Source organism: Neovison vison, chromosome 14, assembly GCF_020171115.1.
Source record: "Neovison vison isolate M4711 chromosome 14, ASM_NN_V1, whole genome shotgun sequence".
NCBI lineage: Eukaryota > Metazoa > Chordata > Mammalia > Carnivora > Mustelidae > Neogale > Neogale vison.
In genome coordinates, this window is record NC_058104.1 from 5,611,382 (window position 1) to 5,635,657 (window position 24,276).

A 24,276-nucleotide genomic window follows, 5' to 3' on the forward strand; every position below is an offset into this window, starting at 1 on the left:
TGCCCACAGGGATGGAGCCAGGACTGGAGGCTGAGGGTGCTGGGCTCCAGTCTTGCTCATGCTGCTGATTCGTGGGATACGAACGACTTTCTGTATGGTTTGGTGTCTTAGTTTCCCCAAGCAGTGGTGTTGGTCCACTTTTTGGTGTGAGTCCCTTGGAGAAGGGTTACACAGAGGGGCTGGCCATCAGAGGGGCTGTGGTCCAGGCCTGCAGCCTCGGGGACCCACCCACCGGAACCCCCTGGGCAGGTTATCACCGCCCCCTCCACCCCACTCCACCAGATGGGCGCCCTGGGCAGCCCTGGGAGCCAAGACCTGAAGGCAATATCGCAAGTGGCCACCAGGTGGCGCCAGCACACTGCTCCAGGTAGGTGTGGCCGCCAGGGAGCCGGTGACTTGGTTTCTCTGATCAAAAGGCCCACCAGGGTCCTTCCCTTGGCAGGTCGCTGGGCAAGTACCTGTGGGGTCAGCCTGAGAGCTGACAGGGCAGGAGGGGGGCTGGCAGCACTAGGAGCAGGGCCCAGCCTCCCCCCAAACCTGCAGGGGTGCATCCCGCATCCCCACCCCTGCCCAGGATCCCTGGCCTTGTTCACTCACTGGCCTTATTCTGGGGTCTGCAGATGTGGGCGTGGCTGGGAGCCCAAGACCTCCAGCCTCGGACTGGCCAAGAGTGCTTTTGGCACCAATGGTCCTGTCCCCTATCTCAGCCACCCAGCACGGCCACTTCTGGCTTCTGATGTGGCCAGGGCCATTGAGAAACCCTTCATTTCCCTTCACTGACGGGAGCTTGGGTGTAAACAGCCCCGCATGAGGGGAGGCGCCCCCCTCCCCACCCCCGTCCCGGCCCTGAAAGTTAGAGGGTACCCCCCCAGCCCCGAAATGAACCACTCCAGACAATAGCAGTTCTCCGATTATAGCTTTTTCTCTTTTGTTTTCTTTTTTTATGAAAAAGATCACACAGAATTCGCCAACAAAATTCCAAAAGAAACTTAAAAAAAAAAAAAAAAAAAAAAGGAAAACAGTCCCCCAAAAAACAAAACCGAAGTCTGGCTTTTCCTTCCCTTAAGATTGTCTGGACGAGGCCTCCCGTCCCCCTGGAAGGCGCAGGGGCTGGTAAGTGCTCTCGGGGCCAAGCGGGGGGAGCAGGGCCGCTGCGCCCGGCCGGCCCCCTGTCCCTCCCTCCGCCTCTGCTCTCCCTAACTGCTTCTCTGTTCCGGGGACGAGTACAGTACACCTGGGCCGGGTGGGGGGGTGGGTGTGCTCAGGACAAAGGAGGCCCGTGAAGCTGGGTGCTAGACACTCACAATCTAATATGAAACAAAAAATAATATTCTGCACGTCAGAATGTGTTCGCTTTTTTTATAATTTCATAGCTATTTTTTCACAGTTTTAAAAAGTTTATATTTATATATATTTATATATATTTATCTTTATATATATAATTAAAAAGTTGACTCCATTTAAAGGCGTATGATACAGGGGCGGGGAGAGTCTCTTGTCTTGGTACAATAGAACTGTACAGGTTAGAGAGCTGCCGCTCCCTCCAGGCGGCCGGGGCCGGGGCTTCAGCACCATTGGGGTTGTGTGTAGTGTACGGGACCAGGCCGGGAGGAGTGGGACTCCCCCTGGCCTCAGGGTGAGCAGCCTCCCCCAACCTGGCACCTGGCTCTTGCGCCGGAGTCCAGGCCATCCTGAGAGGGCAGAGGCCGGGCCCCTGGCCGGAGCCCCGAGCAGCCCTGGCCTGGCCGGTGAGAGGGCAGGCATCTGGCCCCCCCACGCCATCTCACGGCTGGAGGCTTGGGGTACAGCTCCGTGCTGAGGGGGGCTGGGCCCTAAGAGCCCCGGGGAGGGCCCTCAAGCAGCAGGAACCCCAGAGCGAGTGTCAGTTTGGTTCCTCGGAAACCCCCTTCCCGCTGCATCCCTGCGTGGGCCTTGGCTTCAGCCTGGAGGCGCTTGGGGCCTAAGTCCTGGGGGCCCCACCCGGCCAAGTGCTTACAAGGTGCTGGGAGGGGCGGCCCCAGCCCAGGGCCCAGCAGAGCCATACCCTGATAGCAGAGAGGAGCCCCGGCGGGAGGGGCGCCTGGGGGTGGGGGGAGCTGGGGACGTGTGCACACGCGTGCACGCACGTGCATGCATACAGGCACACACATGTACACACTCACGTACGCCGGGCCGTCCGAGGGCACACTTGCATGCACACAACCAACGCGCGTGGTCCCCGAGACGTGGCAGTGATGGTGAGGGGCCCCCGTCGGCGCTTGGGGCGCGAGGCAGCCGGCAGGGCGTGGGGCGCTCAGCAGAGCACGGGCACGCCGTCGGTGGAGAAGATCATGCCCGTGGTGGGCTCGTAGGTGCCCGCGAGGTAGTACAGACCCTCGCTGTCCTGGTACTTCTTCGTCTTGAGCATCTGCTCGTACTGCTCCAGGCCCACCACCAGGCACTTGTGCGACACGGTCTGCACGTCGTTCTCGTCCACGTGGGAGGACTGGTAGAGGGCGCGCTGCGGGCACGGCGGGCGGGCGTCAGGGCTGGGGGGCCCCTGAGGGCAGAGACAGAGCAAGACCCCTCCGCCCCACCCCAGAGAGGCCGAGGCCAGCGCTCAAACACAGAGCACAAGACAGATACGACAGACACACAGACCAACACAAAGGCCCGAAGGCCTAAGGGCCCCAAAGTGCAGGGAGACAGCACAGCGACAGCACCAAGCCAGACACGGGGCTGGGGCTGGGGGCCCGGACGCACCCCGTCCATGCTGGGTGCGGAGAGCCTGCGGGGCCTGGCCTCCACCCCGAGTCCCTACCTCCATGAAGTCCTTCCTCTGGCTGGAGGCCCGCAGGGCGGCAGGGAGGCTGCGGCCGGACTTCTGGTCCCAGTGCTGCGTGTGGGACGGACAGAGGGAGGCTGTGAGCGCTGCGCAGCCCTGCCCGACCCCGGAGCCCAGACCCCCGGCCCCCACCTCTGGGCTGCTCGGCCCCCCCTGCCTCACCTGGCCCTCGTGGAGGCGCTTGCCCGGGCTGGTCTCCTCAGGGTGGTAGAACCACTTGACGCGGACCACCATGTTGCTGCCCCACGACTCCCACATGCTCTGGATGCGGCCGATGTACGGTAGGTTGGGGCGGCCGGCGGACAGGAACACGGCGCAGTCCCCGATGCGGATCATCTCCTTGCCACGCACGATGGCCTTGTAGAAGAGCTTGCGAGCCTTGCCCTTCATGCCGCGGCGCTGCGGGACACGCTGTGGGTCAGGGGGACCCGGCCGGCCCGCCCCCGTCCCTGAGCTCGGGGCGTCCTGGGAGGGAGCCGACCCCCTGCTCGCGCTAGCTGGGGAGCCTTCCTCACCCCTCCGCACACGGAGCACCTGACACGGTCAACGCGCCGCTAGGAGGGGCTTCTGTTCCCTGTTCTGGGGCGGTACTGGCACAGGCGCCTGGGAGGGCCCGCAGACCCTGCGCCCACTGTCCAGGAGGCTCGTGCAGCCGTGCCCAGAGAAGGACAGTGAGCCCCATCAAGGGGACAGGGCAGGCTTCCAGCTCCAGCAGCATCCCACCCCCCCAGTGATCACACTGTGCTCCCTGTGACCGCCTTCAGGTCACCGCCTACACAGCCCCGTTCTTACACCCCTGCAGGCAGCGTGGGGCTGGGAGTCGGCCGCCCAGGTGGCCTGATCGGGTGCTGTCCTGGACCACATCCACCCCCCGGGGACATTCCTGACTAAGGTCAGCCCCAGGCCTGCATGATCCAGCACAAAGCACACATCAGCCAGGCCTCCAGAGCGTGCTGGGTTTTTCTTAGTCACTCAACAAACAAGTTTATAGACTGGCACAGAGACGGACATGCGGGTCCAAAGACGGAACACACCAAAACGCCAAAACCCACCACAGGCCCAAGTAGCTCTGGGGCAACCATCCCCCCACGGATCGGACTTCAGCAAAGCTAAGCCCCCCCCACGGAAGCAGCGCGATCCCAAACTCAGATCTGAACTCCCTCAGCCGGGGGACTCGGCCAGTTTGCCTGCACAGGGGAGACCTACACGCTCATTTCCAACCTGCTGCGGCATCCTCTTTTCCTACTTTTAATTCCCTGGACCCCAGTGGGGACAGACTTTCTCAATGCCCTTGTCACTGAACCCTATATAGGTCCTCAACCCCGCTGAAGTTCTTCTCAGCACAAGGCTGAAAATAAATTCGAGCTGAAGGGGGCGGCTACGGTTCCCACACCAACCTGTCTCTGACAGCCACCAGGCTTCCCGCCACCGGTGGCCACTCCCTCCCTCCTCCGGCCACTAGGCTCCCCCCGGGGGTGGGGGTGGGCATCTACGACAAGGGCGGCCAAGTGACCCTAGACCTGGGCAGCCAGCACCTGCTCCCTTCAATCACAGGTGGGCGGGCACCCGACCCAGCCCCCACAACGAAAGCTGCGCCTCCTGCTGGGGTCACATGCCCCCCCCGCCCCCCCGAGGACAGCTAAGCACGAAGCCCACACCGAGAGTCTGTGGGGTTCTGAGAGCCCCTCTGCATGGTGCCTGGATGTCCGCCCTGGGCGCCCATCCCTGCCTGCTTCCTGGCCTGCGTTCTGCAGAGGGGCAGGTCTGGGCCCCACATCACACGCAGCACTGCTGGGGGTGGGTGGGGAGGACGTGGCTTTGGACACCAGCCCCGGGGGGCCACCAGCACAATGTGGGATCGCCTGGCACAGCTCATCCCAACCCAACCGCCCCGCCCCGGGTCTCAGCGGACAGGAGGAGATGGGGGGAGGGGCACACGGCGGCAGACACGCCCCCCGCCCCGCCCCCGGCCCTCAGGTACCTGGGTGGGCTTGCCGAACCACTTCCAGAGCTGCCGGGCAGGCAGGAAGGCGGCGATCTTGGGCCGGTTCTCCACGGACGGCAGCCGCTGCCGCTTGGCCAGCTCCTTGGTGGTCGGGAGGTGGACGCCCTCCCTTTTCTTGGGTCGGCTCTTGGCCCCCGCCCCGGCCTGAGCCTTGGCGGGCAGGGGCTGCGGGGGCGGGGGCGGGGGCGCCTGGGGCGGGGGCGCCGGCGCCTTCTTGCCCGGGGAGTGGGCCGAGGAGCGCCCCTTGCCCGCCGGCTTGGGCGTCTTGCTGGGGAGAGCCGGGGCGGCGGACGGGCCGGCCGCGGGGGCGGGCGCCGCCTCGTCGTCGGAGCTGCAGGAAGAGTCGTCGGTGGTGGACGAGGACGACGACGAAGACGAGGACGAGGAGGACGAGGACGAGGACGACGACGAGGACGAGGACGAGGACGAAGATGACGACGAGGACGAGGACGACGAGGACGAGGACGAGGACGACGAGGACGAGGAGGACGAGGACGAGGAGGACGAGGACGAGGACGCCCGGGAGCTGGAGGCGCTGCAGTTCCGACCGCCGCCGCCCTGGGCCTCCTCCTCCCCCTCGGTCTCGGAGCTGCTGCTGCTGCTGCTGCCGCCGCTGTCGCTGCTGCTGCCGCTCTCCGACTCCTCAGCCCCGTCCTGCTCCGCCTGGCCCTTGTCCGGGCTCTTGGGGTGGCCCGAGCTCTCGAACTCCAGCCCGGCCCCGGGCTCCTGGGCCAGCTCGCCGTCCGCGGCCTTGGGCCGGGCAGCCTTGGGCTCGCCGCCGCCCGCGGCCGAGGGGTAGCCGCCCAGGGTCAGGAGGCCCTTGGGCTCCTGCCAGGCCCCCGCCCCCGGGTCCTCTCGCAGCAGCAGGGCCTCTTTGGCCTTCTTGCTTTTGGGCGACGTCACGCCCTCGTGGTCCAGCTTGACAAGCAGCTCGGCCTCCTCCCCGGGCCTCCGGGGGCCCTTGGGGGCCGCCTCGTCAGCAGCCCGCGCTTTCTTGGGCTTGGGCCGGGTGGCGGGCATGGTGATGGGCATGGCGACGAGGGGCGCGGGGGCCAGGACCGTGGTGGGGGCCGGCAGCTCCCCGAAGGGCTCGGGAGCCGGACAGCTGGTGAAGGTGGACGGTGCCGGGCTGGGCTGGGGGGGCGCTGGGCGGGCCTTGGGGGCTTTGGCCCGCTTGTCCGCAGATTCTGGGGGGCTCTTCTTGGAACTCGGGGTGCTGATGGGCTCCAGGGCCAATGGGGTACTGGGGACCTCCTCTGTTGGGGCCCCCTCCTCCAGGATGGCAGCTCTATCTAGAAGAGAGAAGAAAAAAGCTTCTGTGAGGCCGGGGCCAGGGGCTTCCCGAACCAGAAAGCCCTGTTCCAAGCCCGGCCCTGCGCGCCCCGAGCAGCGCCCAGTCTGGGCTCCGTAGTCACTGTCATCCTATCGGTGGTGACCCCAATGTGGTCCCCAGCGGTCTCGGCTCCAAGCCTTGTCCCCGGATGCTGGAGTGAACCACCTGACTGAACCTCCACTCTGCCCCCAACAGACCAACGTGCCTCCCAGGGCCTCGGTCTCCCAATCTGTCACACGGTCCAAGTACCCCCGAGACCAAGTCCCCACAGAGGCATGTGGCCTGTGCCCCCCAACTCCCACACCTGCCCCTGGGCCTCGGCCAAGTCCGAGCTGGGGCCGACATACCACTCTTGGCTTTGGTGCTGGGTTTCCGCCCACGTCCTCGTGCCTTGGCACCGGGCTCCTCCGTCCCCAGGGTGCCGCCATCTTTGCTGTCCCCAGTGTCTTTGCTGGTCTTCCGGCTGCGGCGCTTGGCACTTGGCACCAGGAGAGCTGGGGAGGGCTCCGCACCTGCAGGGCACACAGACGGGGGCTCAGGCCCAGGTCTCTGCTCTCCTGGCCACCCAAGTGTTGCCTGTCGTGGGGGACAGGGGCTGGACGACCCCTTGGCTGACCCCACGTGGCCTGCCTGCAGGGGCTGCACAGCTGGGGAGAGCGGCCCTGTCTGCAGGGGTGCAGTCAGGTGTCTGCAAGCACAGAAAGCTCCATGGGGCTCCTCAAATGAACAGCGTGGGTGCAGATGAGCCAAGACCGCCCCCTCAAAAAACACGGAGGAAGCTCAAAACCACTGAGCCCTAGAAGTCAGTGAGCAGCCCGGCCAGGGGACCCAAGCTTCGTATGACACATAGGGCTTCTTCCATGCTCTCGTAGACACCGGGAGCATGGGACATCCGGTACCAGTGACTGGTCTGGGGAGCCCGAGGAGCCCCTTCCTGATGCCAACTTGGGGAGCCCGACCCACGGCTCCTGCCACGGCTACCCCAGGGGTGTGAATGGTCCGAACGTGGCCAGAGCCCAGAGTCGGGCTCAGCGGGGAGCCAGGTGTGGACGTGAGGGTCACCCCCACCCCATCCCTGAGCAGCAGAGCCAGCACTCACACTGGATCTTATAGTCGGGAGGCAGGAGACGGATGTGGGAGAGGGGGATCCTCCCCGTGTCCCCATCATCAAACTCCACGGTGATCAAATCCCCGTCATCCTCGAGGCCGAGCAAGCCTGTTGGCAGAGGGGCAGAGTGAGGGAGGCCCATGGACCCTGCTCTCTGAGGGGCACAAGGGGAGCAGACACCAGCCAGTAAGCAGCCCTGGGCTTGACCTGTGCGAGTACAGGTATACAGTGGTGCAGAATGTGAGCTCCAGGGCACGTGGTCCCAGCAGGAGCACCAGCACTCCCATTCCGGTGTCCTGACTCGCTCTCAAGACTCTCCCCCAAGAGCCTCCCCTGAGCAACAGGGGGTGAGGCAAGGGCAGGCAGCCTAAGGGCCAGAGGGGAGCGGGCAAGGGGCTGGCGGCAGCTGGGAGCGTGGCCAGGGGTCGGGGGACCACAACACCAGACAGGCTAAGAGTGTACGCCTAGGGCACAGGAGAGCCGCTCCCACATGCAAACGCCCCGCCAGACCCCAAGGACAGGGCCTGCAGCTGATGCACCCCGGCTGCTGAGACCTGAGGTCCCCACAACACAGGTCTGTCCACACACACAGTTTCAGATCTGCTTCCTAGGGACCAGCAGGGCCAAAAGGACAGGCTCCCAGGAGAGGCAGATGCGGACCAGAGAGATCAAAGGGGAGGCCAAAGAGCGAGCACAGGAGCCCCCGCGAGGGAGGAAGGGGGACTCAGGAGACAAGGGAGCTGGAGAAGCCCCACAGGGAAACCGCAGATTCTCGGGGAAGTTTAAAAAAACAGTAACACGGATATAAGCAACAAGATATGAAACAAAATAATTTTTTTAAAAAAACCCATGAAGACAGGACACAAACGTTCAAAAAGGAAAGAAAAGGAGGAGAGAGGAGAGGAGAGGGAAGGATTGATTCAGAAAATAAAAATCTCTTGGGAATTTCTCCCATGACAGCAGGAGTTTCAGAAACTCAAGAGAACGGAAGGGCCAGAACAGCGCGGTTAGCGGAGGGTCCTCCCCGGGGAAGGCGAAGGAGCAGACAACCAAGAAGAAAAAGCCAGAAGTGCCACCAGCGGCCCAGCTCGGGAGTGCACGTCCCAGGGACCGGCTCACAGGGGCAGTGCAGGCGGCTGGGGACAGAGGACATCTGCTTCACGGAGCCCTCCGCCCCCAAGTCCCCAGCAATGCATACACACAGACACACACACACACACACACACTCTCTCTCTCTCTCTCTTCCAGCTCCAGGAATAATGACAACATCCTAACAGTTTCCAGGGAGCAAAAGCAAGCCTCCTACAAAGCCCTGGCAGTAATCACGGCGTTGAACTTCTCAGACATCGGAAGCCGGGTGACGATGGCCTGGTGCCCCTGAGGCGGGGGCAGAAAATCATTTCCAACCCAGGCCTGATGCCCAGCTCAACCATGTATCTAAGCACAGACTGGAACGGCAATCAGGCGCCCACCTAGTGGAAGGATTTACCTCCCACAGGCTTTCTCAGAAAGCTACGCAGAAGACTCTCCAGGAGAAATCCAATTCTCAGAGGGATGACTGGGGAGTCCCTAGAGTGACCCCACCGTGGCCCGGGGCACAGAAAACTCCGGGGGACCTGAATCACGATGAACCGTGACCACTGAGACCTCCTGCCCAGCACCCCCACACCATCCCGTGTCTACACGGAAGCCAGATGGCCGCGGGCTGTCCTGTCCTGGGCAGCGGGTCAGGGGTAGTATGTTTGTAAGGTAATGGACATCCACACCCCCGTCTCCCGAAGTGTGGGGTCTGCAATGGCTACGGGGGGTGCCGTTCCAGCTCCTATTACTTTCATCGGTCGAGCTCCCAGATCTCTTACTCTGCTAACAGCACCCCAACTGTCGGGGGGGCCACCATCCCCTCTTAGTCCACATGTGGAATCAGAAAGCTAATGTCGCTCCTCAGTGTTCGGGGTGAGACCCGTGACAGTCAGCGACACCCGTGTGACCCGAGCTCCATCCCAGGACTTAAATGGGGATCAGGGATCGAGAGGGCTCCCCCAATGGCAGGACCCCCGAGGGGCTGATGTGAAGCCAGAGGGCCCAAGGGCCTGAGGCTGTGGCCAGCCCAGAGGCCTTGTAAGTCACTTGCATCTGTGCCCACTGGGGTTGGGGCCCGACCGAATGGGGGAACGGGGGACACCGGGAAGACGCCGGGGGACCCACCTCGGACCACGGTGCCCGGGTACAGGCAGCGGTACTGCTGGCTCCAGTAGGCCGCGATCCTGGTCCCCTGCGGCAGGAAGCGGGTGGAGGCCGGCCTCACATCGTTGATCTGGAAAAACCAGGGACTGAGCACCGGGTCGACCAGGAATGGCCCCGGCCCCCACCCACCCCGCCGGCCGCCAGCCCGGCCCTCACCGCCTCCTGCAGCAGCTGCTCCAAACAGTAGATGTGGGGCCGGTTCCCACGTTCACCCTCCACCACCACACGGTATCTGCAAGGCCACAGCACGGGCGCGCTGATAGGACGGACCCCGTGGACCCTCCTGCCCGCCCCCAAGAGCGAGCTCTGCCTCCCAGACCTCCCAGGTGGGACACTGGAGCCTGGGGGGCTGTAGACACCCTGTATAAACCTAGGGCAAGTCTTTCCCCTCCTGGGTCTGTTTCCTCCCCTGGGTGGAAAGGGGTTCCGGGTTCAAGAGAGGCCGGCACATCCCGGGGGCTTCCGGGGCCGTTCACCCAGGTCCGAGAAGCAAAGCCGCCTGCCCCCAGGGGCCTGGCACCCTGGACATGGGACCAGCAGAGGGTCCTCAGGCCCTGAGCCCAGCGCCGCGACCCATGCAGCCCCCCGGGGGCCCCACTCACATGTCAGGAGAGTGCACCGTCTGCACGTGCCCCGCGTACAGCAGCTTGTCGTCCATGGGGATGAGCACACGCAGGCCGTCCTTCAGCTCGTCCTTGTCGATGATGCAGGAGCGCGGGGCTGCAGAGGGGGCAGTGGCGAGGCAGGGCTGGAGCCAGGGGGCAGCCAGAGACCCACTCTCCCTGCCCCAAGCTCCCCTTCCCCCACCCCTGCAGGCTGTGTGTGTACACATGTGTGCCCACCCCTGTGCCAGACAGGCCTTGTGCGGGGACACACGGCGGAGCCATGAACAGCCTTTCCTGTCCTGACCCAGGCCTCTGGAAAGCTTCCAAGCAGGGAGGAACCAGGCGTGACAGCCTGCTCGTCCTGGCCCTCCTCTACCCTAGAGACCACGGCTGCTGGGGCCTGGGCGAGAAGCTCCAGGTCATTGTACCCCTGATGGGCTGGCTACCCCTTCAGCCAAACGTCCAGGACGTTCCACCGAGAATGTAACTGGTCCCGGCAGAAGCCAAACTCCAAACTTGCCAGCAAGGCTGTCAGCCCTCACTGGCCCCTTGAACCACCTCTGAGCCTGTCCTCATCCTGAAGCTGCCTCTGCCCTTCGGCTTGAAGGCCACCTGCTCCTGGCACCCCAAATCCAGACGCGCCTCAGTTTTCCTCCTCCAGGCTGGGTCACACTGCTTCCGACACTCAGGCCCACTCTCCTGCCCCGTGGGACCCTGAGCCTGGATCCACCCGGCTGCGACCAGGTTAGGCAAGCCCACACAGGTCACCGGGCTACACAGAATGGCCCACCCACCTGGCCATCGCCACCTGCACGCACGCCACAGCCTCAGCCTCACCGTGGGCGCGTGGACTGCCCACCCCTCCATGCCCAGCGTGGCCACGTGACTCCTCCGGCCAGTGGCACAAGGGAGGAGCTCCCACTTGCCCTCGGGAGCCTCTGGCAGCACAGCCATAGCGCCGAGCAGTCCCTTGAGCCCTCCTGCTGCTGGAACGAGCCCAGCCGGCCTGCAGACAGGGGAGGGCGGACACCTCCCGCCGTCCACCACTGAGAGGCTGTCACACACCACAGCTGACTCCCGGCTGGGCGGAAGGCCCACAGCCCTGCTCCTCCTCTCGCTCCCAGCTGCCCCACCCAACTCACATCCTCTGAGCCCCGGACCCCGGGGGCCACGTGCCAGGCGAATGTCGCTTCCCGGGGACATCCTCCGGGCTCCCCACACTCCAGCCAGCAGAGCATGGCACAGGACCTGCCCCTGCTCCCTCCGCGCCCACCCCACCACTAGCCGTCCGCACCCCTTCTCATCCGTCCACACGCCGCCCCACAACGTGCCCAACCCCACCCCGTCTCCCTCATCCCACCCCGCCTCCGTCCGTGCTGCCCCACCGCGCTGCAGCCCACCGCTGCTCACCGGGATCCTCACAGGGCCTCCCACCCAGACTCCCCGTCCCCCCTCTGGACCCCCCCAAATCCGTCCGCGACAAAGCAGTCAGGAAGCACTTTCCAAACCGCTCCGGCCGCACGGACTTAAGACAAACTGACAGCTCCTTGTTTCCACAGGGCAAAGACCACACTCTCCCTGTGGCCCGCGAGACTCAGCCATCCGCCTCTGCGCCCCCCGACCCCGTGCCTCCCCCCCAGCCCGTGAGCTCACCAAACCAGAGTCCAGCTGGCCTCTCTCGGTTCCCCATGGACACCAGGCCCCCACTCAACCCCAGGCCCCCAGCCCGCCATCTCCCCAGGTTCCCTCCTGGGGCCCCCACTGCCGGCTGGAGCCCCCACGGCCTTGCGGTACTCACCCGGAGTTAGCGGCCGCTCCACGGCCCCGCCGCGGGGCAGGTGCTCGTCCTCGGAGAAGCTGGAGTCCTGGTTGGGTTCGAAGTCCTCCTCGGCGGCCATGCTCTCCATCAGCTTGCTCACGGCTCCCCCCTTCCCCCGATTCTGGGGACAGAGCACAGCAGGCCAGTGCCTGAGGACGCACCATCCCAAGCCCTGCAGCTTAGGACCCTCCCCAGACACCCAGGGTCACACGTCCGGCGGCAGGGACACCTGCCACAGGTGCAGCAGGGGTCCAGCTGGCCTCAGCCCACAGGCCCGAGGGAGGGCAAACTGGGACCACACGTCGGATGGTCGAGCCCACAAATGCTGCCGCAGCACCTTCAGACACTGTGGGTCTGAGGATGAACAGCCCAGCCGGGGACTGGAGGGCACGGGGGCCGGGCACACCCGGGCTCACCCCTGTCTGCAGGGGCCCATGGGGACCTCATTCTTCGGCACAGCAGGCCTTACCTCCTTCTTTACCTCCTTCCCTTTGGCCTTGGCCTTGCTCCTCTTGGCAGCGGCCGGGGAGCCAGTGTGGGGAGCCCGGGCGTCGGGGGGCAGGGCGGGAACACGGGGTGGGGGCAGCGCAGCCCCTGAGCCAGCCTCCTTCCCCTTCTTCTTCTGGGTGAGGAAGCATCACAGGTGCCATCAGAGGCCGCCCGCCCCCGCCACTTACCCTCCAGGGAGAGGAACAAAACACCTCCCCTCCTTCCCACAAGTGTGTTTGTTCTTAATCCTAATTGATTTATTACTACTATAAGTTACTTACTGTAAAAAGAAAAAAAAAAAGTACCCAAGTGCATATAAGCGTAACTTCCTCTCCAGTGCAGCCCATCCACTCCACAGCACTAATTAGAATCACCAGTGGCTGCCTGGCGCATCCTTCCAGAACCTTCCACCAGCTCGTACAACCACGTAAACACACGGGCTACGCAGACACATCTGCACACACATGGTGTTCTTCTTCTTTTTTTAAACACAGAGGGGAATTTACCAAAAGTCCTGCCTTACAACTCCTCCTCCCCAAAGTTTGTCTGATAAACACGGAGACTGCGTCACGTCAGCCGCTGCTCATGTGCAGCTGTGTGTGTGTGTGTGTGTGTGCGCGCGCGTGTGCGTGTGTTGGGGGGGGCGGGGTGCAGGTCATTTAACCCCCTGCAGCGATGGATGCACAGGGGTCTCCACTTCCAAGGGATGCCACAAAAACAGGACAATACAGGTGAGTTCCATAGGCACGTGCCAGAAGGAGCAGGCAAAACCCTTCCAACTGCCTCTGGGGCACCCCAGCAGTGAGGGGAGAGCCAAGTCCAACACACTCCAAACCCCCCCCCCAGGGATAGGGGAGCGGGATGGGCCGCCCCTCCGCCCCCCAACGCCCCTGCCCACGGCGTGGAAACCGGTCTCAGAGCCCCAAGAGCACACCCACCGGCTTCGGGCCTCAGCACCAGCACCCGGCTGTCCCGGGACCTTAGGGAAACACCGGCGCATCACAGATCCAGTTACAAGCTTTTAGGCCAGCGGTGGCAGCGGGAAGAACAATGTGGGGGTACTCGGTGCTAGAAGCCAGCTCAGGCTAAGGGTCTGCACCACCCCGGGGAGATGGGCAGGCGGCAGGATTGGGCGCGGTCACCTTTTGCTTTTTAAAAGACACATTCCTGAAACCACCAACCAAGATCATGGACCAGAGGATGTGGGAAATGAAGAAACATAAAGAGAGAATCCCGAGCGAATACTAAAAAGACCGCTGCAGACGTCATGGCTTCCCAATAGACAAGTGACAGCCACAGCACATGGCATTCTAAGGGACAGAGCAGATGTCGGTACGGGGACAGAAAGTATTCGGTGTGGCTCCCCACTTGCAGGGGGACGAGACAGAATTACATTTTCTCGTTTCGGATGCATGCCTTCACCCTGTTCACATTTCTGAAATCGGAAGGCATCCTGGGGGGTCGAAGGACCGTCTTTAATGTGGTTCTGTTGACTTTTCCCCCAAACATCTGTTGTAAGTAGCTCACCCCAAGGTGACCGTCTCTGCAGCTGTGCGTGCGGGGGCAGTGGGAGGGAGGGGACAGCAAGACGGGCTCTGGGTGGACTTGTACTTCCTTCCTTTCCTGCGAACTCCACACCACAGTTCTAATCCAACAACACTGACAACGGTTTCTTTCCCGCTGGCCAGAAAGCCCCTTCCTGTGAACCTTTTTTTTTTTAAGATTTTATTTATTTATTTGACAGAGAGAGATTACAAGTAGGCAGAGAGGCAGGCAGAGAGAGAGAGAGGAGGAAGCAGGCTCCCTACAGAGCAGAGAGCCCGATGCGGGACTCGATCCCAGGACCCTGAGATCATGACCTGAGCCGAAGGCAGTGCTTAACCCCCTGAGCCACCCAGGCACCCCGAACCTTCTTTTTTTTAAGTAAGAAAAGAACTCCCGGGGAGCCGGGGTGACCGGTCAGTTGAACATCCATCCGACTCTTGGTTTGGGCTCAGGTTGCAATCTCAGGGTCCTGAGTTCGAGCCCCAGATCGGGCTCTGTGCTCAGCAGGGAGTCTGCTTGGGATTCCCTCTCTGCCCCTCCCCCGCAAAATAAATAAATAAAAATGCTTTTAAGAAGGGTAAAATAAGGCTGACGGCAAACAGCAATGTACAAGTCTCAGAAGGATATGGAAGCGTATCTCCCAAAACTATGAGCACTGGCTGGTCCCGGGGGGGTTCCACAGGCATTTCCGTCCTCTTTCGGTCAACAGCTCGCCTGCTCTGTTCCAGGCCTTCACTGTGCCATCAGAAGGCTGGGCTCAGTGAGCCCCTGCGCTCCTCCCCGACACAGGGTGCCACATCCTGGCCAAGGACCCAGGGGCCAGTGTGGCCCAGGGGGTATTCAAAGCTCCAGCCTGGGTGATCATTAGCAGCCACGACCTTGGCAAGGAGCAAAGCCACCTATGAAGTCCAGTTAATACGCATAACCTGTTTCACAGGGTCTCATGATACGCGAAAATGGAAGAAATACATACTTGGTCTCTGCCCCCTGGCTCCTGATCCAGGGCTCCTAAGCCCCTTGGGACATCCCGGATCATCGGAGCACCTTTTGTCCTGATGACGAGACTGCGGGTTAGCCCCCCGCTAGCCTTGGGATGGGTGCCAGTTGCCAGCAACACCAAGCCAGGTGGAGGAGCCAGGAACTCTGAGTTCAATCCATACCCCCCACATCCACCGCAGAGGGGAGAGGGGATAGGGGAGAGGGTCCAGAGACTGAGTTAATAATCCTGCCAAAGTGAAGAAGTCCCCAAATAAACGCTACGTGAGGGGTTCAGGGAGCTTCTGGGTCGGGAGCACCTGCAGAGGGCAGGAAGCACCACGTCCTCCCCTGCCCCGGGCCTCTCTCCCATCTGTGGCTGCACTGTATGCCTCCTGATCAACCGTCACAGTAAGGAAAGCGCCCCCCGGGCTCTGGGCATCACTCTGGGGAATCATCGACCCTGAGCCGCGGATCCAGAGAACCCCCGCTACACGGCCAGTGCTGCTGCCAGAAGCCCGGAGCCAAGCTGAAGCCTGGGACGGGCGTGAGAAGCGGGGCTGGGCTGAGGGGCAGACTGTGGGACGCGGCCCTCCGCCAACTCCAGGGAGTCTGTGCTAGAAGGGTCGTGAGCGGACAGCAGTTTCCCTTTGCTGGTAAAGGACGTACAAAGTGGTAAAGGGGTGAAAAGGCCACCTGAGCCCTACGGCGGACCATCTGGTGAGAACACCACGAGCATGTTGTAGTATCCAGCACCTTCCCTCCAAGGCCTGGGGAAGGCTAACGGGGCTTCAGCCGTGGACAGACAGGTGAGCACAATCACCGCCAAGGACCCAAGAACACTGCACCTGCCTCACGGGCCCGTTACAGGAAATCAGTGCCGAGTCTCATCCCTTAACATGACATCCTGTAGAATGTCACCGTTATCCGAGAGATCACCCTCCATCGGGGTTGGGGATGGGGAGGCCGGAGTCAGAGGCCACTGCCGAGTTGCCGGCTGCTAGGCCTGAACACAACCACACAAACGGGGGTGGGGAGACAGCGGGCCAGGAGCTTCCTAACAGCCTGCGCAAGGACGGGAGCAGTACGCCTGTCCTAGAGAGCTCAGAAAGCAAGCATCCTCCGGCTGGGGAGCCCAGGCAGACAATTCAGAAGAATCCCGCGGGCGGTCGGGGGGAGCCACACACCACAGGAGAATCGACAGAGTCAGACTCTGTCTGCGGCACAATCAGCGATGTAGCACGTGACCGTGACCGCAGAGACCCTGATCTATGGTTCAAGCTCCTCACTGGAGTGACGGCATTTATTCCAACCCGGAGACGGGCACCCGTACCAGAGCCCTTGCTCGAGAAGCACGCCGAGTGCCTCCCTATCACAGTGGGGGTGGGGGGTTCGGCAGTGCTCTCCTTTGGGGTCCCTGCACCTCGCTCCCACAGGAGGGTGTTCCCCTGAGACGGGAGGGGAGGGAGCCCGCCCCTGTAAGGGAGGGGTGAGGCCAGGTCCCTTCCTGCCGCGCCCCACCCCCCAGGCCCTGCACGGAGCACCTACCTTCCTGGGGTCCTTCCTGTCCTTGGCACGGCTGGTGTCCTTGCGGGGGCTCAGCGGGCCACCCTTGCCGCAGCGGCTGGGCTTGGTGGCAGCAGGGGCGGCGCTGCTGGGGGCTGGGGCGGCGGCCGAGGCGTCGTGTAGGAAGATGCGCTCGCTCCGCCGCCGCGTCCACAGGTCGTCGTCGCTGGCCTCGGGCCCCGCCTCAAAGCCCGGCTCCTTAGCGCCCCGCAGCTTGCGGGTCTTGCGCCCCTTCTCTGCCGCCAGCTTGGCCTTGTCGGGGCTGGTGGGACCAGGGCCCCGGGCGCTAGGCGCAGGGGAGGCCAGGGAGGGCCCGGGCTCCCCTAGTCCCTTCTTGGGCCGCAGCAGCCCGGTAGGCGACCGCTTCCGCACCTTGACCTCGCTCTCCGAGTCCGTGTACTCAAACTCCGTGCCTGCATGCGGGACGAGGGCAGCGGCTGTGGACAGGGGCTCCCGGCACCCCCACTTCCCACCCACCCAGACACCCTGGCTGCCAGCAGAAGGCCACGGTCGCACCCTCCTGCACGGGAGGCTTCTCATTTCCAGAACCTGAGGCCCAGAGGAGGAGGAGGGGGAGGACTCATGGGGCCACAGGCCTCTGAGCGGCAGGCCCTGCTGGCCCCACCGCTATCCCGAACTGCCCCCTCCCCCCACCGTGGCTGCCCAGACTCTGCTCCCTCCTCATCACCCCCCCAACCCCCACAAGAACATCATCAGGGACCATGAAGATTCCTGCTTGGCCCCACATGAGCTTCTCCTCTGCCTCCTATATGCCCCGTGGGAACCCCAGAAGCCAGGGCGGGCCAGAGAGGGCCTGACGCCCGCAGGGAAGCAGCTGGAAAGCCCACATGAAATCCCCGAGCCCCACGGGGCCTCTCTCAGCTTCCTGGAGCCTCTTCTCAGAGATGGGAGGTCCCTGGCACCCACTCCCTTTTAGAGGAGAGGCCCTGCCAGAACTCGTGCAGCCCTGGGGCCCGGCCCCCTCCTGTCACACCTGAGGCTCAGCCCTTCCCACAGACAAGGGGCAGGGCTCAATCCAGGCCCTGGAGCTGCTGCTGGGCTCCTTTACACACAAACCTCTCCCGATGCCCCGCTGTTCTCCAGCCCTTCAAACCTGCACCTGAGCTACTGCTGGGCCCTGGACCGCCATGTCTCTCCGGGCCTCTACTTGGACACCTGCAGCCTCCTATCTGAGAAGGTCCACTTGGCACCCTGGGGAGTCCTCTGTCCACACTTAATCACCACAGGCACACAGCCCACTGATCTGTCTATCCTGTCCTGCTCGGCCCCACAGAAACAGATCCCTAATTTCACTACCCCAGGCCTACTGACCCCGGGGCAGCTGGCAGCCTGCCCTCCAGGGCTCCTTTGGGAGGCCCAGCCCCATCACCCAACAGAGGCAGCCAGGGCAGTGGGCTGGGCTGGGAGGGGACACACTCCGTGGGAGGGAGCCACCGGCAAAGCTTACCGATGCCACTAATTAATCTTTTGTTAACAGACTTCCCACTGCACAGGGAGGCAGCTGGGGGCTTTCATGGCTGATTAGGGGTGCAGGCCATAAAACGCAGGCTGGATTTGTGCTGTTGGGTGTAACGGAATGAGGCCCTGCCTCACGTCTGCCTCCGACAGAACACCATCGGAAAACCTAGACGCCATCCAACACTGCAGGGACGTCGCCTAGGGCGCGGGACTGCCGGGCGGACAGGGCAGTGATGGACAGTGGACACGTGCTTGGAAGAGGGAAGCGGGACTGCATGAGTAAGGTTGGAGGTTAAATACTTGACAAGGCCAGTGGGGCAGCAAGAACGGTGCGTGGTGGGGGTATGTTCTCTGGAGGGCCCTGGGGTGGGGGCAGGCAAGAAGCCCAGAGAGCAGGAGCACTTGCCCAGGCCTCAAGGCCACATGGTGACACAGCAGGGAGTTGAGCCCGTGCCCTTGACTTCCACCCGGGGTCCTGTGCTCCTACCCCCTCCCCAAGAAATAAGGTGGTAAAGGAGGAACAGACCCGACAAAGCACTAGAGATATAAAACAGAAGGGTAAAACACAAAGAGACTAAAAGTCAAATGATGGAAAGGATATAAACCACACTAACAGCAACTGAAGAGCGGAACGTGCTCCACTAAGTATCAGACAAAACTGACCTTACAATAAAAATTGTTAGAGGAGGACATATTTAAATGATTAAATGGTCAGTCCCTTAGGAAGATACAGTTTATAAACAGAGATGAACGTAATCGGGAAGCATACAAAAAAAGATTATACATCATGACCAAGTGAAATTTATTCCAGGAACAGAAGGTTGCTTCGACATATAAGAAAATCAATGTAGGGGCGCCTGGGTGGCTCAGTGGGTTAAGCCGCTGCCTTCGGCTCAGGTCATGATCCCAGGGTCCTAGGATCGAGCTCCATATCGGGCTCTCTGCTCAGCAGGGAGCCTGCTTCCTCCTTTCTCTCTCCCTGCCTGCCTCTCTGCCTACTTGTGATTTCTCTCTGTCAAATAAATAAATAAAAAATCTTAAAAAAAAAAAAATTCAATTTAAAAAAAGAAAATCAATGTAATGTACCATATTAATAAAGGACAAAAAACACACACAAACAACCTCAACGGACACAGAAGTAGTAACGGACAAAACCCAACACTCTTTCATGATAAAATCCCTCAAACCAGGAACAGAAGGAAATGTTCTCAACCTGATAAAGACATCCATAAAAATTCACTGCTGACATGACGTTTAATGGTGAAAGAATGAATATTCTTCCTCTACGATTAGAAGACAAAGATACCTGTTCTTCCCACTTCTATTGGACATTATACAGAAGATTCTACCCTAGGCAATTAGGTTAGAAAAATAAATAAAAGGTATACACATCTGAAAGGAAAAAATAAAACTATTTCTATTTGCAGATGACACATCTTGTATTATAGAAACTACTACTAAAAACCTACTAGAACAAATAAGTTCAGCAAGGTTGCAGGATACAAGATCGATATGCAAAAATCACTTCTATTTCTATATACTAGCAATGAACACTGCAAAGATGAGTTCGATTTACAACAGCATCAAAAAATACTCACAAATTAAAATAAGTGCAAGACTTGTACAGTAAAAATGATAAAACACTGCTGGAAAAAATTAAGCACATAAATAAAGGGAAAGGCATCCCATGTTCATGGATCAAAAAGTTTACACTGTTAAGATGCCAGTACTCCCAAATATGACCTATTGATTTAACAGAATTCCTATTCGTAATCCCAGTGGGCTTTTTTGCAGGAATTCACAAGCTAATCGTAAAATCCATATGGAATGCAAGGGTCTCTGAGGCAGAAAGACAGTCTTGAAAAAGAACAAGTATGGAGGACTCGTATTTCCCAATTGCAAAGCCTCCTACAAAGAAAGATTCCTGTGGTAATCTAGACTGTGCTGCTGGTCTAAGAACAGACGTCTACACTGATGGACTAGAACCGAGGGTCTAGAAATGATCCTTCATATTTATGTTCTGTCGATCTTCCTTCCACTAGGGCACCAAGACCATTCAATGGAGAAAGAACTGACTTCTCAACACAAAGATATGGGGACAACACTGTCCACAGGCAAAGACCCCTCCATCCCTGCATACACAAAAATTAACTCAAAATGGATCACAGCCTAAAATGTAAGTCACAAACCATAATCTTAGGAGCAAACAGGACTGAATCTTGGCCTTGGGTGGGGCAATCCTTTTTTTTTTTTTTTTTTTTTTTTTTTTTTTAAGATGCAAACACCAGAAGTACAAGTGATAGCTTTGGTCATCATCAAAATTTAAAACTTTAGACAACTTACAGAATGGGAGAAAAAATACTTCCAAAACCATGTTTCTAATTAGAGCGTTATAGGTAAATATACAAAGAACTCTTACTCAATGACAGGATGACAACCCAATTAAGAAGTCAGTCAAGGGTTTAAATAGGCATTTCTGCACATACAAAGGGCTGCTAAACATCAGAAAGGGTCCTCCTATCACCAGGAGAAATCCAAATCAAAACCACAATGAAAGATCGCAGCACACCCACTAGAATGGCTTCCTCTCCAAGAAATAAGGCATCATCAAAAAAGACATAATAACAGGTATTGGGGAGGAACTGGGGAGGAAATGGGAACCTTCACAGAGTGCTGGGGGAAATATAAGTGGTATATTTGGAAAAGTTTGGCATTTCCTCAAAAGGTTAAATACCAAGTTACCAAATAACCCAGCAAGTGCACCCTTAGATCTGTAGCCACAACTGAACACACAACCACACAAAAACGTATACACCAATGTTCCCAGCTGCATTACTCATGACAGCCCAAAAAGGAAACAAAACCCATTAAGTAGATAAACCAAATGTGGTACATTCATAAAATGCAGTATTATCCAGCAATAAGGTCTTAAGTCACACAAGAAGAAACAATCTGAGTAGACCTTTATCTATTAAAGAGATTGAATCGATAATTAATAACCTTTAAAATGGAAAATGCCACGCCCAGATGAGGTCATTGTTGAGTTTAACCAAACATTTAAGGAAGAAATTAAGCCATTTCTCTACAATCTCTTCCAGAGGATAGAAGCAGAGGGAATACTTCCGAACTCATTCTAAGAGGCCAGAATTACTCTAATACCAGAAGTATTAAACCAGAAGATGACAATACAAGAGAACTACAGACCAGTATCTCTCATGAACATAAATGCAAAAAATACTCAACAAAATATGAGCAAGTCAAATCCAACAATGTACGAAAAAAAATTATATACAACTAAGTGAGATTTATTGTTCAACATCCAAAAATCAATTACTGTAATCCATTACATCAACAGCCCAAAGAAGAAAAAAAATCTCATCATATTAATAGAAAGCATTTGACAAAATCCAACCCAAATTCATAATAAAAACTCTCACTAAATCAGGAATAGAAGAGAACTTCCTGAACTTGATAAAGAAGAACCATAAAAACCCTCCATCATAATTATTGAGAAAAACTAGAGGATTTCCCACTAAGATCAGGAACAAGGCAAGGATGTCCCCAGTTACCACTCGTTTTCAGTATCATACCGCAAGTCCTAGCTAATGGACTAAGACAAGGTTAAGAAATTATATTGACAGGGAAAGAAGACAGAAGGCTGCCTTTGTTCACAGACGACATAAGAGTCTATGTAGAAAACCTCACACTATCAACCAAAAAATCTGGATTTGATAAGCCATTACAACAAGGACGCATTTTACAACCTTCATATATAAAAAGTCCCTCACTTTCCTACATACTAGAAATTAATCAGTTGAATTTGGAATTTAGAACACGAGACTGTTTGCGTTAGCACCCCCCAAAATGAAATACTTAGGTTAATCTAACAAAATATGCACAAGATCTATCGGATGAAAACTACAAAACCCTGATGGAAAATCATTTCCACACTCAAGGAGAGGAAGACTTGATATTGTCAAATGTTCATTCTTCCCAATTTGGGCTATGGATTCAATACAATTCTGCACAACATCCCAAAAGTGGATACCAAGACACTAATGTCAAAGTTTGCATGGAGACCCAAGACACCCAGAATGGCCAGCTCAAGATGGAAGAATAACAAGTCTGAAGACTAGAAGTACCCAGCTGCGAGGCTTCCTATAAAGGTACAGTGATCACGACAACGAGTTATCACGTTATCAGCAAAAGACAAGACAACCAGATCAATGGAACAGAAGAGACCCCAAAAATGGACTCCCATTAATATAGTCAAATAATCTTTCACAAGGGCGTAAAGGCAATACAATGGAAAAAAGGATAGGTCTTTTCAACAAATGGTATTGGAACCAGTGGAGATGCACAGAAAGAAAGAAAATGTAACAAATCTTACACCCTTTACAAATTAACTCAAAGTGAAAAAAAAAATTAACTCAAAATGAAAAAAAAAAAATTAACGCCAAACGGATCACAGGCCTAAAGGTAACACACAAAATTCAAAATCTCCTCGAAGATAATGTAGGAGAAATTTAGATGACCTGGAGTCTCGCAGTGAACCCTTAGATACACCACCACCAAGGACCAATCCACAGAGGCCGGACTTCCTAAAATTTTACATTTCTGCTCTGTGAAAGACACTATAAAGAGAATGAAAAGACAAGCCACAGCCTAGGAGAAAATATTTGCAAAAGAGACACCTGATAAACTGTTTTCCAAAACCAGATAAAGAACTCTTAAAATCCAACATTAAGAAAACAACCCAATTTAAAAAGTGGGTCAAAAATCCTAACAGACATGTCACCACAAGTTACACGGATGGCAAATAAGCAAACAAAAAGATGTCCCACGTCGTGTTACTAGGGAGAGGCAAATTCAAACAAGATACCATCACACAGGTGCCTGGGTGGCTCAGTGGGTTAGACCTCTGCCTTCGGCTCAGGTCATGATCTCAGGGTCCTGGGATCAAGCCCCCGCATCGGGCTCTCTGCTCAGTGGGGAGCCTGCTTCCTCCCCTCTCTCTGCCTGCCTCTCTGCCTACTTGTGATCTCTGTCAAATAAATAAATAAAATCTTAAAAAAGAAAAGAAAAAGAATGCAAAGACGGGGCGGCCACCACAAAAGACATTACAGCAATTTCTTACAAAACCAAAAGGACTCCTACCATGTGACCCAGCTGTCACACTCCTTGGTATTTACCCAAAGGAGCTGAAAACTTACGTCCACATGCAAAAAAAAAAAACCGTATACAGATGTTTATAGTAGCTTTGGTTAAAACTGCCAAACTCGGGGCGCCTGGGCGGCTCAGTGGGTTAAAGCCTCTGCCTTCAGCTCAGGTCATGATCCCGGGGTCCTGGGATCGAGCCCCATATTGGACTCTTTGCTCAGTGGGGAGCCTGCTTCCTCCCCTCTCTCTGCGTGCCTCTCTGCCTTGTGATCTCTGTCTGTCAAATAAATAAATAAAATCTTTAAAAAAAAAAACCAAAAAACTGCCAAACTCGGATGTCACCAAGATGTCCCAGACGCCCTTGAGTAGGTGAAGGAATAAACAAACTGTGGCCCATCCAGACAATGCGAAAGGATTCAGAGCTAAAGAGAAACAAGCTAACAAGTCACGAAAGACATGCAGAAACTTCTTAATGCATACGATTAATTGAAAGAAGCCAATGTGAAAAGCCCCCGGGCTTTATGATTCCAACAACATGACATTCTGGAGAGGCAAAACTATGGAGACAGAGTACCGGTGACTGCCAGGCATGCAGAGAGGAGACAGATGAAGGGGTGGGGTCCAGAGGACTTTTAGGCAGTGAAACTACTCTGTATGACCGTACAATGGTGCCTACATACGTCTGCGCAAACCCACAGAATGTACAACACCAGGAGTGAATCCTAATGTAAACTACAGATTCTGGGTGACAGTGACACGTCTGTGGCCTGTAGGTTCCTCAGTGGTAACAAGTGAAACCACTGGGAGGGAGAATGTCGATAATGGGGGAGGCTGTGCATGTGGTGGGGAGGCAGGGGGCATAGAGAAATCTCTGTATCTTCCTCTCAATTTTGCTATGAACCTAAAACTCCCCTGGGGCGCCTGGGTGGCTCAGTCTGTTAAGCAGCTGCCTTTGGCTCAGGTCATGATTCCAGGGTCCTGGGATCCAGTCCCAAATCGGGCTTCTTGCTCAGTGGGGAGCCTGCTTCTCTCTCTGCCTCCTCTGCCTTTGCCATTCTGCCTGCTTCTGTGTGCTCTCTCTACCCCCCTCTCTCTTTCTCTCTCTCTGACAAATAAATAAATAA

At 57.6% G+C, this 24,276-nt stretch overlaps 1 protein-coding gene across 3 annotated transcripts in view; it reads right to left on the reverse strand.

Annotated features, from left to right (window-relative positions):
• Positions 1-903: 903 nt before the first annotated feature.
• Positions 904-24,276, reverse strand: part of TNRC18 (trinucleotide repeat containing 18) — an 83,117-nt gene continuing 59,744 nt past the window's right edge. For all 3 annotated transcript variants that reach the window (XM_044232567.1, XM_044232566.1, XM_044232565.1), the window contains 12 exons: positions 16,496-16,926; positions 12,408-12,560; positions 11,918-12,059; positions 10,117-10,234; positions 9,671-9,746; positions 9,476-9,584; positions 7,262-7,378; positions 6,510-6,674; positions 4,806-6,121; positions 2,987-3,223; positions 2,801-2,875; positions 904-2,500 (listed from right to left, as the gene is read on the reverse strand). In XM_044232567.1, the coding sequence (XP_044088502.1) occupies positions 2,294-2,500; positions 2,801-2,875; positions 2,987-3,223; positions 4,806-6,121; positions 6,510-6,674; positions 7,262-7,378; positions 9,476-9,584; positions 9,671-9,746; positions 10,117-10,234; positions 11,918-12,059; positions 12,408-12,560; positions 16,496-16,926 (3,146 nt within the window). In that variant the 3' untranslated portion in view covers positions 904-2,293. The remainder of the gene's footprint in view (positions 2,501-2,800; positions 2,876-2,986; positions 3,224-4,805; positions 6,122-6,509; positions 6,675-7,261; positions 7,379-9,475; positions 9,585-9,670; positions 9,747-10,116; positions 10,235-11,917; positions 12,060-12,407; positions 12,561-16,495; positions 16,927-24,276) is intronic.